Source organism: Vulpes vulpes, chromosome 1 (genome assembly GCF_048418805.1).
Source record: "Vulpes vulpes isolate BD-2025 chromosome 1, VulVul3, whole genome shotgun sequence".
Classification (NCBI taxonomy): Eukaryota; Metazoa; Chordata; class Mammalia; order Carnivora; family Canidae; genus Vulpes; species Vulpes vulpes.
Genome location: NC_132780.1, coordinates 194283997 through 194298614, shown reverse-complemented (window position 1 = coordinate 194298614; position 14618 = coordinate 194283997). Strand labels below are relative to the sequence as shown.

General features: G+C 41.7%; 1 protein-coding gene across 5 annotated transcripts in view; it reads right to left on the bottom strand.

Moving 5' to 3' along the window:
- Positions 1-14618, bottom strand: part of FOXO3 (forkhead box O3) — a 122118-nt gene that overhangs the window by 13006 nt on the left and 94494 nt on the right. For all 5 annotated transcript variants that reach the window (XM_072738363.1, XM_072738357.1, XM_072738382.1 and 2 more), the window contains one exon: positions 4243-5678. In XM_072738363.1, the coding sequence (XP_072594464.1) occupies positions 4278-5678 (1401 nt within the window). In that variant the 3' untranslated portion in view covers positions 4243-4277. The remainder of the gene's footprint in view (positions 1-4242; positions 5679-14618) is intronic.

Sequence of the window (14618 nt, the reverse complement as noted above, 5' to 3'; positions counted from 1 at the left end):
CTAGGAGAAGCATAGGTGGCACCTGGGGGAAGACTATACTTGAAAAAACGTTATTTATAATATGTCAAATGCTGAGCATTACGAACCCTGGAAAAAGAAGCATTTAATGGGAGCTTAAAGTTTACAAGAATTTCCAGCAGTAATTCAGGTGATTTTTACCCCATTTATTCATGCTCCCACTAGCTCTGTGGCCAAAGAGACCTTGGAGAAAGCCAAGTACAAATGCAACTGCTTGAAGTGAGAGCCACTCAGGCAGAGGTCTCTCCCTGTGTCCCGGAAGAGCAGCCTCAGTACTGCATAGCACTGCTTTCCAGGGAAAAGAATGTAAGTAAGAAGTGTACCAACCTCTACACAGAAAACCCCTTTTCACAGCTGTGTCAATCTTCCTTTACTGTTGTCAACACTAAAAAGATCCAGACAGCCATGCTCTCAATGAGTGACGGTTCAGACTTCAGACTTTTTTAAAAAGTAAGAATGAAGATCCCTGCAGATGCAGAAATTCTTGAGACTGGCATATTGTAACCACAGACTAGACTACAGCCACAAGTGCAAGTAATTGAGTATATTCTCCATGCAATACATACAGATTCATATTTATCATACCTTACATCGCCTAACACAGATATTTCTACATCAAGAAAAGAAATGACACAAATAGCCTACATTGCCTATATTCGGTTAGAATTAGTCCTATTTCCCAACATGAATACGAAATAGAATCACAGCATTCAAATATCAGTTCAACAAGTATCAAAAATTTGCTCCTTTTGGAAAGCAGCCTAAATATGAATTCTAAATGGCCTCCAATACGAGATCCTGCTGTTTCCACACTACTATGCCACTGTATCTTAATAGTTCTGCATCATCACGTATCTCTAATAGGGCCACTTCCCAGACAGAATGTTAGGTTTCGGGTTTAAAATTACGTATACTATGCACTTTTGAAAGCGCATGATTCTACGATTCTATCCTCATCCGACAGATGAGAAACCTACCATTGTGAGATTCGTTGGTGGTGTAGCAGAAGCAGGAAGACTACTGCCCCTCCGCTCCCTGAGCCTTTTCCGGTTGAGGTTTTCCAATCTTTATCACAGAGTGGTTTAAAACTAAATAATGGGCTGCTCGCTAATGGGGTCTCCCAATGCCAAAAGATGAAGATGAATGAAAGGGCTTGTGAACTTAGGCAACTTTTGATCTCAAAAGAATGAGACTAAGGCTGCTTGTCCTCTGAGGAGACACACATCAGACATGGGAGGGCTCACCGGAAGCTTGGTGTTGCAACCGCCATACCAGCTCACAGACATCTCTGCTGCCAATTTGAAGGTACATGCATCAAGCTTTATGACAGAAGACAGTGCCCTTCACACCCCAGTAGCTGGCACTCATAAAAAGGTACGGTTATTTTTTTTCTTTTCCAGATAGACCCATGGGTCAGAGGATTTTACACATGGTCTAAGATGAATGACGTGTGTGAAACACCCAGCCCTCCAGAGAAGCACCTCTCCACGGCTCTCTGGCAAGACTGTCTGTCAACTGGATAGAGCTGCTCCATTAACTCCACAACTAGAGGGTTCTAATTTAGGATCATATGACCTTCTGTTAAGCCAGGAAGGGAGTCTGGAGAATACCATGACTACTAGTTTAAAAAAAAAAAAAGCCAAACCAAAAAAGTCATTATAGAACAACTCTTGGGAAGCTGGGGTGCTTAATTCGGGAGAAGGGCGATCTGAGGTTGTGGCCTCAGGTCTCTTTTGTGAGTTTAGGGGAGGCTTCAACATGATAGCCACAAGCTTAAAAGTAAAGAATATACTTCAGGCCATTTGTGCTACTGGCTTTTTAGAGGAGCAATTTATTCCAAAGCAATATGGAAATCTTAACCCCAGAAACCAGACTCCCTCAAAGCCCTCCCATTGTCTTTAGGATGCTTCTTTTCTTGCTTTAATCACACAGAGCTGGTTCGCTGTTAGGAAATTCTGGTTACTTTTCATTTTCAAATGAAGAAGTTATCTTCTCAAAAAAATCTACCCCAAATGTTCTGAGAAAAAGAACACGACCCTATGGTTCCATTAGGGCATAATAATAAAACACATTATCCCAAAAGTAGTTATTTATCATACAAATAATAATTCATTAAATGTGTTTTTAAAATGTAAGTGTTTAAATATCCCTTAAACTATTTTTACACAATCTTTTAGAATCATACATATACAAGAAAGGTATGCTATTCAACTGCACTTGAAAAAGTAGACAAGAATGGGTAGTACATTTTCTTCAGAATTACCTCTTCTCAATGATTCAGAAAGTGGCTTCCTTACAACTACACCAAAATTAAAACTTACTTGTGTCATTAGAAGACACAATCACATTCCACTTTTTAAAGGAAGACAAACTATTTGTTCTTCTAAGAAGGCAAATATCTAAATTTCTCAAGGCAAGTCTTCCTGAGTCTGAGTTCTGTTATGGTACTGAACTGGCTGGCATGCAAGTGTGTCACCCTATTTAGCTTCCATTACAGTCTTTTTACCATCTCAAGGGCTATTAAATGACTGAAAACAGATGTCTGAGTTCCATTAGGGGCCTGCTTATGCCTGAGAAAGCTGAGAAGCTTTAGCATCACAACACTCTTGACACTCCCCTTTCGACAACTACCCAGTGAGCTGTGCTGAGCTCACCATAGGAGACCCTTGTAATTCCTTCACCGGGGCAGAGGGTTAAACAAGGCTCAGGTCTGAAAGGCTTTGAATCCCATTTCCCTTTTACACCATTTAAAGAAGGGTGTAAACGGCTTGCTGAGATGTTTTTAAAAGAGGAGCTGGGGCACAGAACACAGCCCTTGAACATGGGTAGGGTCTAGGGGTACAAACCTGTCCACAAAATACCCCAGTGCTCATCTTACTTCTTAAGGAGTTTCAGGGCAAGCCGGTGTATTTTCTGCGACACTAGCTCCAGTTCAGAGCACTTCCTTTTATTTATTTATTTATTTATTTATTTATTTATTTATTTATTTATTTATTTATTTATTTATTTATTTATTTATTTATTTATTTATTTTTTTGAGCACTTCCTATTTTTTTCCACCCTGAGAAAATTAGGAAAAACTACCACCGTTCAAGCCATTCAAGAAATACGGATTCTAGGTCCAGCTGTGTGACGTTTGGCAAACTACTTAACCCTCTTGGGCTCCCTGCTTACTCATCTGTCAGTCAGTATGTTTACCTAATTACACTATACATATTTCAGCCCACTGCAGTTTTACAAAGTACTTTCACATACTTCAGGGCATTTGATTCTTATAATAATCCTGTGAAGGAACAAGGGGGCAATTATTCTCTCCTGATAATTTCTAGCCAGAAAGTAGTAGCAGTGGAACTGAACCCTTGATTTCCGATTCCAATAAAATGTTTCTCTTACCACATCATGTTGTATGATCTTTCTGGTTCCAACAGTATTAAAATGCCACAATTAAAAAAAAAAAATCTCTGCTCCCAATCCATGTCACTGTTTGGAACCTGCTATCACTTGTACTTCAGGGAATGAGAAGCACATGAGCAAATGCTCTCCTTCTCACATAAAAACTGTTTTCAACTCAAATCTTTTGCTATTTTATTTTATTTTTTTCTTTTGCTATTTTAAATGCTTAAATGCTGAACACTTAATCAATAAAGATGATTAGGACTTTGGTGAAGAATCTAACAATCTTGCCTTTGGTGGAAATACTCATGTATGAAAGAGTCAGAATATATTTTCTACAGTTAAATTAGAAGTACCTATGAATTATTACTTTACTGAAAAAAAGATGAAGAAACCACAACATAGAAGATCAACAATGGCAGTGTTGGACCTGAGGGTCTGAGAATGTTCTCTGGCTGGGTCCTTAACCTTGAAGTTTGTGTGACTTAAGAACTCCCTCCCCTCCCATCCATCCTCATCCATACATCCAGTAGGGAGACCTGTGTCATGGGTAAGCAAGGGTGACTGGATACAAAGAAGAATAAAATCTCTGAATGTGTGTATGTTCTTTTTACTGGCAGTAAAATTCCTGAGCTGTCAGCAAATTGTGGGGAGGGGCACTTGATGGCCCCATTTGACTTGGAGATGAAATGGTTGGGAGCCACACTTCTGTGTACCACTGCTCCATGGTCCTCTATTTCTCAATGTGGAGGAAAGTTCAAAGTAAATAAAAGTCAACCTCCCCCCATCACCCCCACTTTGTTATTAAATGCCATAGCACTGGGCACTGACCTGCTTTGCCCACTTCCCCTTTCCTCAGTGATCCTTCAGCCTGGCACCCAGCTCTGAGATGAGGCCTGCTTAGCACCAGTGAAGTTCCCCACGTTCAAACCAACAACATTCTGTGTGGAGATGAGGGAATCAAAATTAAAATCCAACCCATCAGCATCCATGAGTTCGCTACGGATAATGGACTCCATGTCACATTCCAAGCTCCCATTGAACATGTCCAGGTCCAAGTCGCTGGGGAACTTCTCATGGCCCATGACGGGAAGGTTTGCACTAGTTGAGTACAAGGAGGAGCCTGAGAGAGAGTCCGAGAGGGTTTGCATAGACTGGCTGACAGGAGACTGTTGCTGGTGTTTAACCGACCCAAGGCTGCTGGAGTCGCTCAAGCCCATGTTGCTGACAGAATTCGACAAGGCACGGCTGCCACCGAGAGCGCCCTGGGTTTGGTGCTGGTGGTGGAGCAAGTTCTGATTGACCAAACTCCCCTGGTTAGGCTGGGCGGCAAAAGACATCATTGGGTCATTTCGAAGCATCACGTTCCGGCGGGAGTTCTGGGCGGACACAGCGGTGCTGGCCTGAGACATCAAGGGGTCCGACTGGGTCATCATGACATCGCTGTGGCTGAGTGAGTCTGAAGTGAGCAGGTCCTGGAGTGTCTGGTTGCCATAGTGTGACATGGAAGAGAAGGTAGCTGGCTTGTTCTCTTGGATGGTCTGCATGGGAGACTGGCGCAGGGAATTCAGAGACGAGGGTCCGAACACCGTGCTGTTAAAGGAGCTAGTTGGAGAACCCAGGCCGGAGCCCTTGGTGGTATATGGGAAGCTAGAGCTCCGCTGCATGAGCCCTCCAGTGGGCGATGGCTGGGACGATGGGAGTGTGATGTTATCCAGCAGGTCATCCATGAGGTTGTCAGAGAGCCCATCATTCAGATTCATGGTGCCTGCCATGTCGGTCAGCCGTGGTAGCTCCACAGTGCATGGCTTACTCACAGAGGGTGAGAGGCTAGCTGAGCTGCTGTAGAGCATGGGGGAGAGTGGTGCGTCATCATCCTGGACGTCATCCAACTCCGTGCTTGCCAAGATGGGTGACAGGCGGCCACTGACGGTGCTGGCATTGGAATTGGTGCGCGAGCGGAAGTCCGTCCACGCATCCAGCTCATCGCTGCTGCGTGACGTGGGGCTGCCGGGCCACTTGGAGAGCTGGGAGGGACTGTCATCTGCTGACTCAGGGGCTGTCTGCAGGGCTGCCTTCTTCTTGGCTGCACGGCCACGGCTCTTGGTATACTTGTTGCTGTTGTCCATGGAGACAGCCCGCCGCCGGGGTGCCTTCCCGCTCTTTCCCCCATCAGGGTTGATGATCCACCAAGAGCTCTTGCCAGTCCCCTCATTCTGGACTCGCATGAACCGACTGTGCAGTGACAAGTTGTGCCGGATAGAGTTCTGTGGAGAGAAAGGAAAATGCAGAATATGAGATAAAATAGCCCCAAGGTAGGCACTCAGAAGAAGTAGTCAATCAGACTCATTTTTGGGGGGGGGGCCTCCTTAATTTTGGAGATTAAAAAAAAGATAAACATTTGTATGATATGCCCCCAACCGGTTGGAATTCAAAGACAACACTGTAAATACACACCAAGTTTGAGGTTTAGGAGGTGGGAGATGGTTTTGTATCCAGGAGATGCTGGAATGTTTAAGTTCAATGATGTTGTTTTCCCCAAATTCCTAAATTTTGTTGTCCTTTGTAATTGCATTTCCTATACCTATACTAAAGTTCACACTTATAATTTATTACCACTGCACTCTCTCCCTGCACTTTGCAACAAACCTCCCTGGCTCTCTAAGGGTACTTAATCACTTGGCGGGGGTGGGGGTGGGGGTGGGGCATTTTATTCTCTTATGGTTTTCTCCTCTGCTAGTATAAAGGCAGCATCCACCTTTTCTCAACCACATCTAATAAACTCAGAACCGGTGTGAATTGTTACTAATCCTTTCTTCGACGTCATCTCTTCCTGCCATAGTTTCACACCTGTCCAACAGGCATAAGAAAAAATGGTAGAGTAGGATTCACTGAGTTGACGGAATAGGTTAAGTCTCCCACTCAGAACAATTCTGAATTGTTTATATAGATACCCTCCCTCGAGGCAATGGTCTGAGCATAGTAACTTCCTTCCAAAGAGTATAGTATAGAAAGGAGAGGCAAAAGTAACTTTAGGGGAGAAACAAACACTATCTCCGGTCATCAAGATCAACATCATTAAGGCTAAGTCATGTTGATAACATACATTCTTGACATGATAAAAATGGCACCCTCGTTTGTAGTCTTCGTTCCAAAACCCATCACCCCAGTCTAATTATGAGAAAAAAACATTAGACAAATCCCAATTAAGGGACATTTTAAAAATGCCTATTCAGTAGTCCTCCAAACTGTCAGACCCATGAGAAATAAGGAAAAATGATGACTAAATGTAAGGTGTATCCTGGATGGGATGCTGCAACAGAAAAAGAACATTAGATAAAAATGAAGGAAATGTGAATAAATATGGGTTTTGGTTAATAACAATAAATCAATTTGGGAACATTAATTGTGACAAATGTACCAAATAAACCATAGATTAAGATAAGATGTTAACACAGGGGAAACTTGATGCTGAGTATATGAGAACTCTGTTCAGTCTTGTAACTTTTCTGTAAATCTAAAACTATTCTATATTAAAGGGTTAAAAAAAGAAATTGGCAAAATATCATCAAAATCCCAACAAACTGCAGCCACCTTGCAAGATCCTCCTCTTGGCTTGGCAGATAAACTTGGTTGGCTAGGATGACCCAGATCCAGTCCTATCTCTGCTACTGATCAACCATGTGACCTTGAGCAAATCATTTAAGCCATCTGCAACAACTTTACTTCTCTATCTTCATTATTGCCATAATAACATCCAAACCATCCCTCCCTGACAGGGATGATGTAAGAATGATATACGATAATATACTTCAGGAACCAGTCATGCTACCAAGTCAGGGAGTTCTTATTGCTATAATAAAACAGAGTCCATGGTGGGAAGAGCTCATCACCTGATGTGGGCTCTTCTAATCTATAAAATGCCTCAGGTGCAGTAAAAGAGAGGAGTTGGTGGTATTCTCCACATCTGCAACAGCACCTACAGGCCAGATTAGTTTTTACTTGCAGGTTAAAGACAAAAGGTATTGCCTGATGCTATATATTAAATACAAACAATCCTAAAAATTACCATAGTTTTCAAAAAATTGGCAATCACCAACTGTATTTATGTAGAAGATGCAAATACATGTGTTCTACCAGAATGTTTCTAAAACACAGAAAGAGAGCAGAATTTTATCATAAGTAATAAATCAAAATACTCAGTGTTTGCCATGTGTATGTTCCCATGCAAGAAGGGCCTCCAGTTCAGGCTGGGCAATGAACATTAACAACCATGGGTCATATGTTGGCACTTCTATGATGGCCATAAAGAGACATCTGAGAGAAAAAAAAAAAAAAAAGCAGGGAACACGGTGAGTATCTGATGAGACAAATGTTGCCCAGGAGACTATATACTCTGATTTCCCTTTACTCTTATGGTTTTTTGAAAGGATAATGGGATCTCTACTAATGGTTCAGAAATCACGTTTCTTTAAAAAAGCAAAATACGTTATAAAATAGATATGAGGCATGCTCTTAAAATTCACTCTGCAGGGTTCAAAAAGCAGGCAAGTGCAAGGTGGTTCTACTACTGAGTACTCAGATGACTAGACCTATTAAATAAAAAACCTCAAACTTCTTGGTAAAAATCAGGAAGGTTCTGAAGCTATGGGGGAGCAATGTGCAACCCTAGGCAGTCCTCTTTGCTCTAGATTTTGGAAAGAGTTCATACCACCAACATCTAAGATTAACAATGACCAATCTTATGTATCTGGTTATCCCCCTTTTAAAAGCACTTAGGGAATAATACATCTTTTTTAAAGACTGTATTATCTGTTTATTTTAGAGAAAGAGAAAATATGAGCAGGGGGAAGGGCAGAGGGAGCAAGAGAATCTCAAGCAGACTCCCCACGGAGTGCTGAGCCCAACATGGGGCTCAAATGCCTGGAGCCTGAAATCATAACCTCAGCCAAAATCAAGAGTCAGATGCTTAACTGAGCCATCCAGTTGCCCCAACAATATATGTTTTTAAATGTATTTTTAGTTTCACTAATTCCAAACCAACTGGAAAAAAAAAAAAGTAATACTTACAGAACTTCAAAATGCCTATGTGGATTTTCTAATGGTCATCTATTACTATAACACTAAACCTCAATGTATATGCATAATTTAATAAAATTACAAGCTGCAATTGGTTAAAATTTGGAGACAGAAATTTAGCTTCTGGAAGGGCACATGGTAAAGGGGCTAAAAAACCCACATCCAGGACAGAACTGCAGGGTGTCAGGGCCCAGGACCCTGATCCCAAGGGTAAAGAAAATGAGAGCCTGCCTGATTAATGCAGTGCCAGTTACTGGGCCATAACTTTTAGATTCATGGTCTCTAATCCTCATAATAAACCTGCAAAATTGGTATCAGTGCCCTCATAAAGGCTCATGCTGAGACATATTAAATAACTTACACTAGGCCACACAGGTAATATATATATTTATAAACCAAAGTAAAATTTGTTTTCCAAACTCCAATGTTTTAACTGTAACTTTTCACAGCTTTGTCACCAATTTAGAAGTCATTGTTTGAGCTATTTGTGCCAACATTTTAAGAAACATTAAAGAAAGAAAGATATAAAAGCACAACCTTATTCTGCTCAGAGAAAAAGATGCCTTTTGTGGCGCCTAGGTGGCCCAATCAGTTAAGCGACCAATTCTTGATTTCGGCTCAGGCCATGACCTCAGTGTCATGAGATGGAGCCCCATCTCTGGGCTCTGTGCAGGGCATGGAATCTGCTTAGGATTCTCTTTACCCCACTCTCCCCTCGTCCCTGCAGGCTCCCACTCTCTTCCTCTCTTAAAGAAAAAAAGGGAAAAAAAGCACAACCTTTTACTATAACTTTATGAAATAGGGATGACTTGATAGGTCTTTCCTAAAGTAAAAATAAAATTCTTTTTTTAAGAAAAGTCTTTCAGAAGAACCAACCTGAAAGTGAAGGCCCACACAGCCCATGTTCAAGTTTCTTTATTAAGATGGCCATAATAGCATTCATTCTAGGGAGAGGGCATTAGCCACTATACAAACCAATGTTAACTTGCCCTTAGACTCTGAAACAAAACCTGACTTCTTAAACCGGTGGTTCAGTTTCCAATCTTTGCTCTACTCTTATTTTAAAGGTTATGAGTAGTAGAATGCATGCCCTAAAGCATATTACCTACATAACACTCAGGTTTTTCCAGTTACATTACTAAGACAACACAAAAACTGCCACCACCATTGTGACAGTCCCAGATTTCAGCAGCTTCTATCCATACAGTCTGGTCTACTTTCCATTTATAAGATCCATAATCTGAAGTTGGGCCATTGACAGAAGCCAATTAATAAGGCCCTTCTGTCTACTTGCAGTTCAAATGCCCCACACCCTAACAAGGTCAGATGCCAGGAATAATAACCTTCACTGGGAGTTGAAAATTATTTGGTAGATTAGCTAAATCAGTAAATTAGATTCTAATGTAAATGATCAAGGCCACAGAGATAAGTAGGATCCCAAAGCGAGTTTAGGAGAGGAGACCTCAGAGGTCATGATTGTAATCACTAGTTTCTTTACCAAAATTTTGGTGAAGCAGGAAAAGGTAAATAATTATAAATGCCAAAATAATATGTCAGAACTGCAATGTTTCCCCACACCTTACCTAATAACAAAAGTTAATGGTGATATGATTTCTGTAAGGTTTCAAAGTGCCTCTCCCCTCATGTCAGTCCCAGGAATGAGAAGTGGGATTTATAAAAATCGACAAGCCAACTGTGAAATTTTCTTATGATCGGTAAGTTAAGTTCTCTAAAGACCTCTGCATTAGGGTCTGTAGTTTCCAACGTACTATGTATATTTTAAACTATAAAACCACTATTAAAAATGTTTTATGGTTTTTCCATTAATTCATTTATCATACCTGCCTATATTTCTAAGACTGAACATTAGTTTGGCAATTGAGAGCTGAAGTAAAGGAGGAATGGTTTAACAGGATTCCAATGAATTTTCTAATATACACTTTTAAATACCTTGTGAGGCAGGCCATTGTTAATTGGCTCAAGCACTAGTGATATGTTTTCATCAATGCTAACGTGGTAAGGTAAATATTAACAACCAGACTCAAGGACAGGCCATCCCGTCATCACATTTACTTATTACTAAAGGAGCCAAGAAGCTACAACAAGCTCAACCAAAATTATGTGAATAGTTTCAGTTACTTAACTCCACTACTAAAATATCTAGATAGTGATGAGTTATAAAGAAGCAAACATCTTCTAAGAAGAAACTTTAGTGTCAGGGACAAATACACCCAGTTTTTCTCCAACCTGGCCCAAAGATTTAGAAAATCCTTGAAGCATCTCTAACACAATGTGTCTGAAGAGAGAGCAGAGATAAGAACACTCTTCATCCCATTTTCTGTCAATGCTTTTTCACAAAATGACTTACACTGAGGCAAGCCCTGTACCAGGCAGAAATGCTTCAGATACAGTCAAATAGTAACAGAACCGGCAACTCTGTGTTCTGTGCGACTGCAGCTGCATTTAGTGGCCTAATCCTTCAAGGAAGTATGTACAGAAGGTGTATGAAGGAGGTAGCATGAGGGAACTCACACTTCACAGTCCTGTTGATGGAGGACCACAGCCTAGAGATTTCTTTGCTTGGGCCTCCTTGAAGAAATTAGCATAAAAATGACTATACTTATCAGAATCTGTTAATTATTTTTCTTGCTATCCTGAAAGACGATTTTCTACTGTAAGATACATTTATTGCTAATATTAAAGTGCACACGGTCACTACAAATATGCCAACGGGTTGGGTTGTGAAGACAGACGGACCCGCAGCAGAGTAGATTTGGCGTCAGAGAGAAGCTGCCTGAAATGAACAAGGATTCTCCACTGACTTTACAACCCGGATAATTCACACATACAGTGTAAGGTGGCCGGGTGGGGAGGACAGTGGGATGCTGAAGGGAGATTACAAGCTTTGGTATCAGTCGGGTCCAGGCTGGAAACCTGGCTCTGACATTTGTCCAGTGACCTTGGGCAATTGAGTTAACCTCGCATGCCTCTTTCATGAAACGAGGATAAAATTACCCTCTCTGCCTAACTCTAGGATCTTCGGGAAGGTTAAATGAAATTACGCATGCAAAGTACCCGTTGGAGTGCCAAGCACAAAGAGGCTCTCAACTGTCAGATCCCACATACGGAAGCAGTGACATCACAAACGTTCACTTACTGTTTTCCGAGCATCGTATAATTTAAGCCAAAAGGTGAGAGGGTGGCTCCTTCCAGGAAAAGATTTCAAACTCTTAAAAGTATTTCAAAGGTGCCATGTCAGTCAGGAGTGACTGGTAATTTCCTAACTGTTGCTGCCCTGTGTCCACTCCAGCCCCTTTCCAACCCGTGTTTACCTTGTGGAGACTGTCCACTAACCCAGACACCAGCTGCATGTGCTTCCCCTGGAACACAGAGAGGGTTTTGTCTGGAAGCAACATGTGGTATCAATTTATCTTTCTCAGCAACAGCAACAAGGAATCCACTGACTTTAAAAATAAAAAGGGAGTTGTGTAATTTAACTCTTAAAGGCCCCTGCCCACTCTCCTTTTTTTTTTTTTTAAAGACAACCCCTCCCTCTCCCTCTTTTTTTTGGTGCTATCTCAAAAGCAGAAAAATGAGGGTCATGGCTGTCAGCTCCTAAGCCAGACCCACTGCTTCCCACCAGGCAGATTGCAGGCATCCACCTGGTCCTTCCAAGGGATTTCAATGGGGACAATCTGCAAAGGATTGCCGTTAGACACAGTACTCATCTACCTTGCACACGGGACCAGCATTTCAAGTAGGTCTCACTGCTTTGACTTGTGGGCAATGACACTTCAGGATGAGGCTGCCAAATGCCGGAATTCTAATATATGCATCTCCTGAGCAGTCGATGATAGAGGTCACGTGAAAAGCCCAATGCAAACCACAAATCACGAGGAGACCCAGGGGGCTGTGTGCCACTGCAGAGTAATGCGAAGATATAGCTTCAGGAGAGGGCCTGGGAAGCTGTCTTTGATTTATAATGACAGGCTCTTTTAAAGGCAGTTCTCTGGACAAGGCCCTGACTTCTCTTAAGTATTAATTCCTCCCCCAGACTGCCCATTAGAATCACCTGGGGAGGCTTTACATACTCTTGCCTCACTCCTAGAGATCTTGATTCAATTGGTGTGGGTAAAGCCTGGGTAGAGGCCAGATTATTCTAATGTGCAATTAGAGCTGAGAATCACTGGAATTTCCCCCTTACCCTTCCACTGACTGAGACTCTAAATCCAATCTAATGGTCCCTACTCTTCCTGGATCTAGTAGTACAGCACAGTTGATGTTGTCTAAGTCCAAGTTCCTCCTATTTAGAAAATAAGGGCAGGAGCCGGGGCTACAGATTCAGGCCGGGATTATATGTGCAGAGTAAAACAGAGCAAGTACTCGGGCCACTGGGATCCAGATATCTTAAAAAAAAAAAAAAAAAAAAAAAAAAAAAAAAAAAAGGGCAAGGGAAAGGATGAAGGGTCCTGGACCTTGCACTGTCTTGTGGGCAGTCATCTCATTCTGTCCTGTGTCACTTGTCCACCCAGCACCAACAGGTATGGAACAGAAAAGAGGGTTATGTGGACATTCACAAAACTAAGGATTGACGTAGGCTGAAGAAAGGATGACCTGCGACAGTAACTGATGCCTATAATTTTCAGGAGCCTCCCTGAATTAGCATGCAATCCCATACAATCTCTTTCACAGACTATCCTTCAAGCAAAATGCCAGAAAGATAGATTGGGTAAAAATTACTACTGAAAAAGCCATACCCTAATCCTTTTTTTTTTTTTTTTTGCCATACCCTAATCCTGAGGTACTTATTAGCTCCCACTGTTAAGAATACAGCAAAGTATTACTTAATGAACTTCCCTGAGGACATATTCAGCCTCAAAAATAACAACCACATACTCCTGTTTCTCATTCCTTCTCATTCCTCAACTGTGCAAAAACACTACAGCATTACATTCGGTGCAAAGATCCCTGGGTGCAAAAAGCCAAGCAGTGCCACCATCTGAGGGAGAAATGTGAAGCTGGTCCTTCCTGTTAGATACCAGTAGAGTCTAGGTTTTAGCTGGCTTATCTTCTTCCACTAGATTTTATCTTCTTTGGGGCTAACTTGCTCAAAAGCAAGTACAGAAAGTATGATAGCACAAAACAGACTTGAAATCAGAAACAACTATTATTTCTGACAATATGGAATACCAGTTGTAATAGCCAAGCAAGCCTTTCAGACTGAGAAGAAAACTTAAATAAACATTCACATAAAGGATTGCACAATCAACCCTGATGTGTAAGACAAGTTCCAGGCTAGCTCTACTCTTTCTCTTGTCTAAAACACTAAGTTTAAACCATTAAGGGACTTATTTTAAAAAGATGATGTTCTAAAATAAATATTGTCAGGAACTTGGCTGAAGGATTAAGTTTCCAGCTAGAAACAAGATTTCCGTTAAATTTGCTAACAATAATCCTCTACCCACAGAGATCTCTTTGAAAACTAACATTTGTTTCAAGTTTTCATGCAGTAAGTGACAGGTTCTGGTATCTCTTTAGAAGACATAAAATAGGGGCGCCTGGGTGGCTGAGTCCCTTAAGCATCTGCCTTCGGCTCAGGTCATGATCTCAGGGTCCTGGGACGGAGCCCCACATACAGCCCCACATACAGCCCCACACATCAAGCCCCGCATTGGGCTCCCTGCTGAGCAGGGAGTCTGCTTCTCCTTCTCCCTGTGTGCTCATGCTCGCTCTGGCAAATAAAATCTTAAAAAAATAAAATTATAACACTCGTCTAATAAATAGCATAATGAACCCATTCTCTAAGCAAAGTAAGTGAGATACATGAGGCTCTCTTAGAAGAGGAAGGGCTGGGCAGACTATCTGTCCTGCCACCCAGTGATAAGAAGAAATTTCTCTTGAAGAGCATGAAAAAGATGGCTACTACTCCACTGCAGTTTTGCTGGGATTTCTATGTGGGTTTTATTTTCATATTAATTTTTTTTTTCACTTAGTAATCTTCTTCTCAAGCTCTTCCACAGCTGTTTCTGTTCTTGGAGGGCAAGAGGGAACATTCCATTCCTTACAGCCAAACCTGCACTTCCGGCACAAAGAACCCTGGCAGCCTTGCAACCTCTGCCCACACCCAC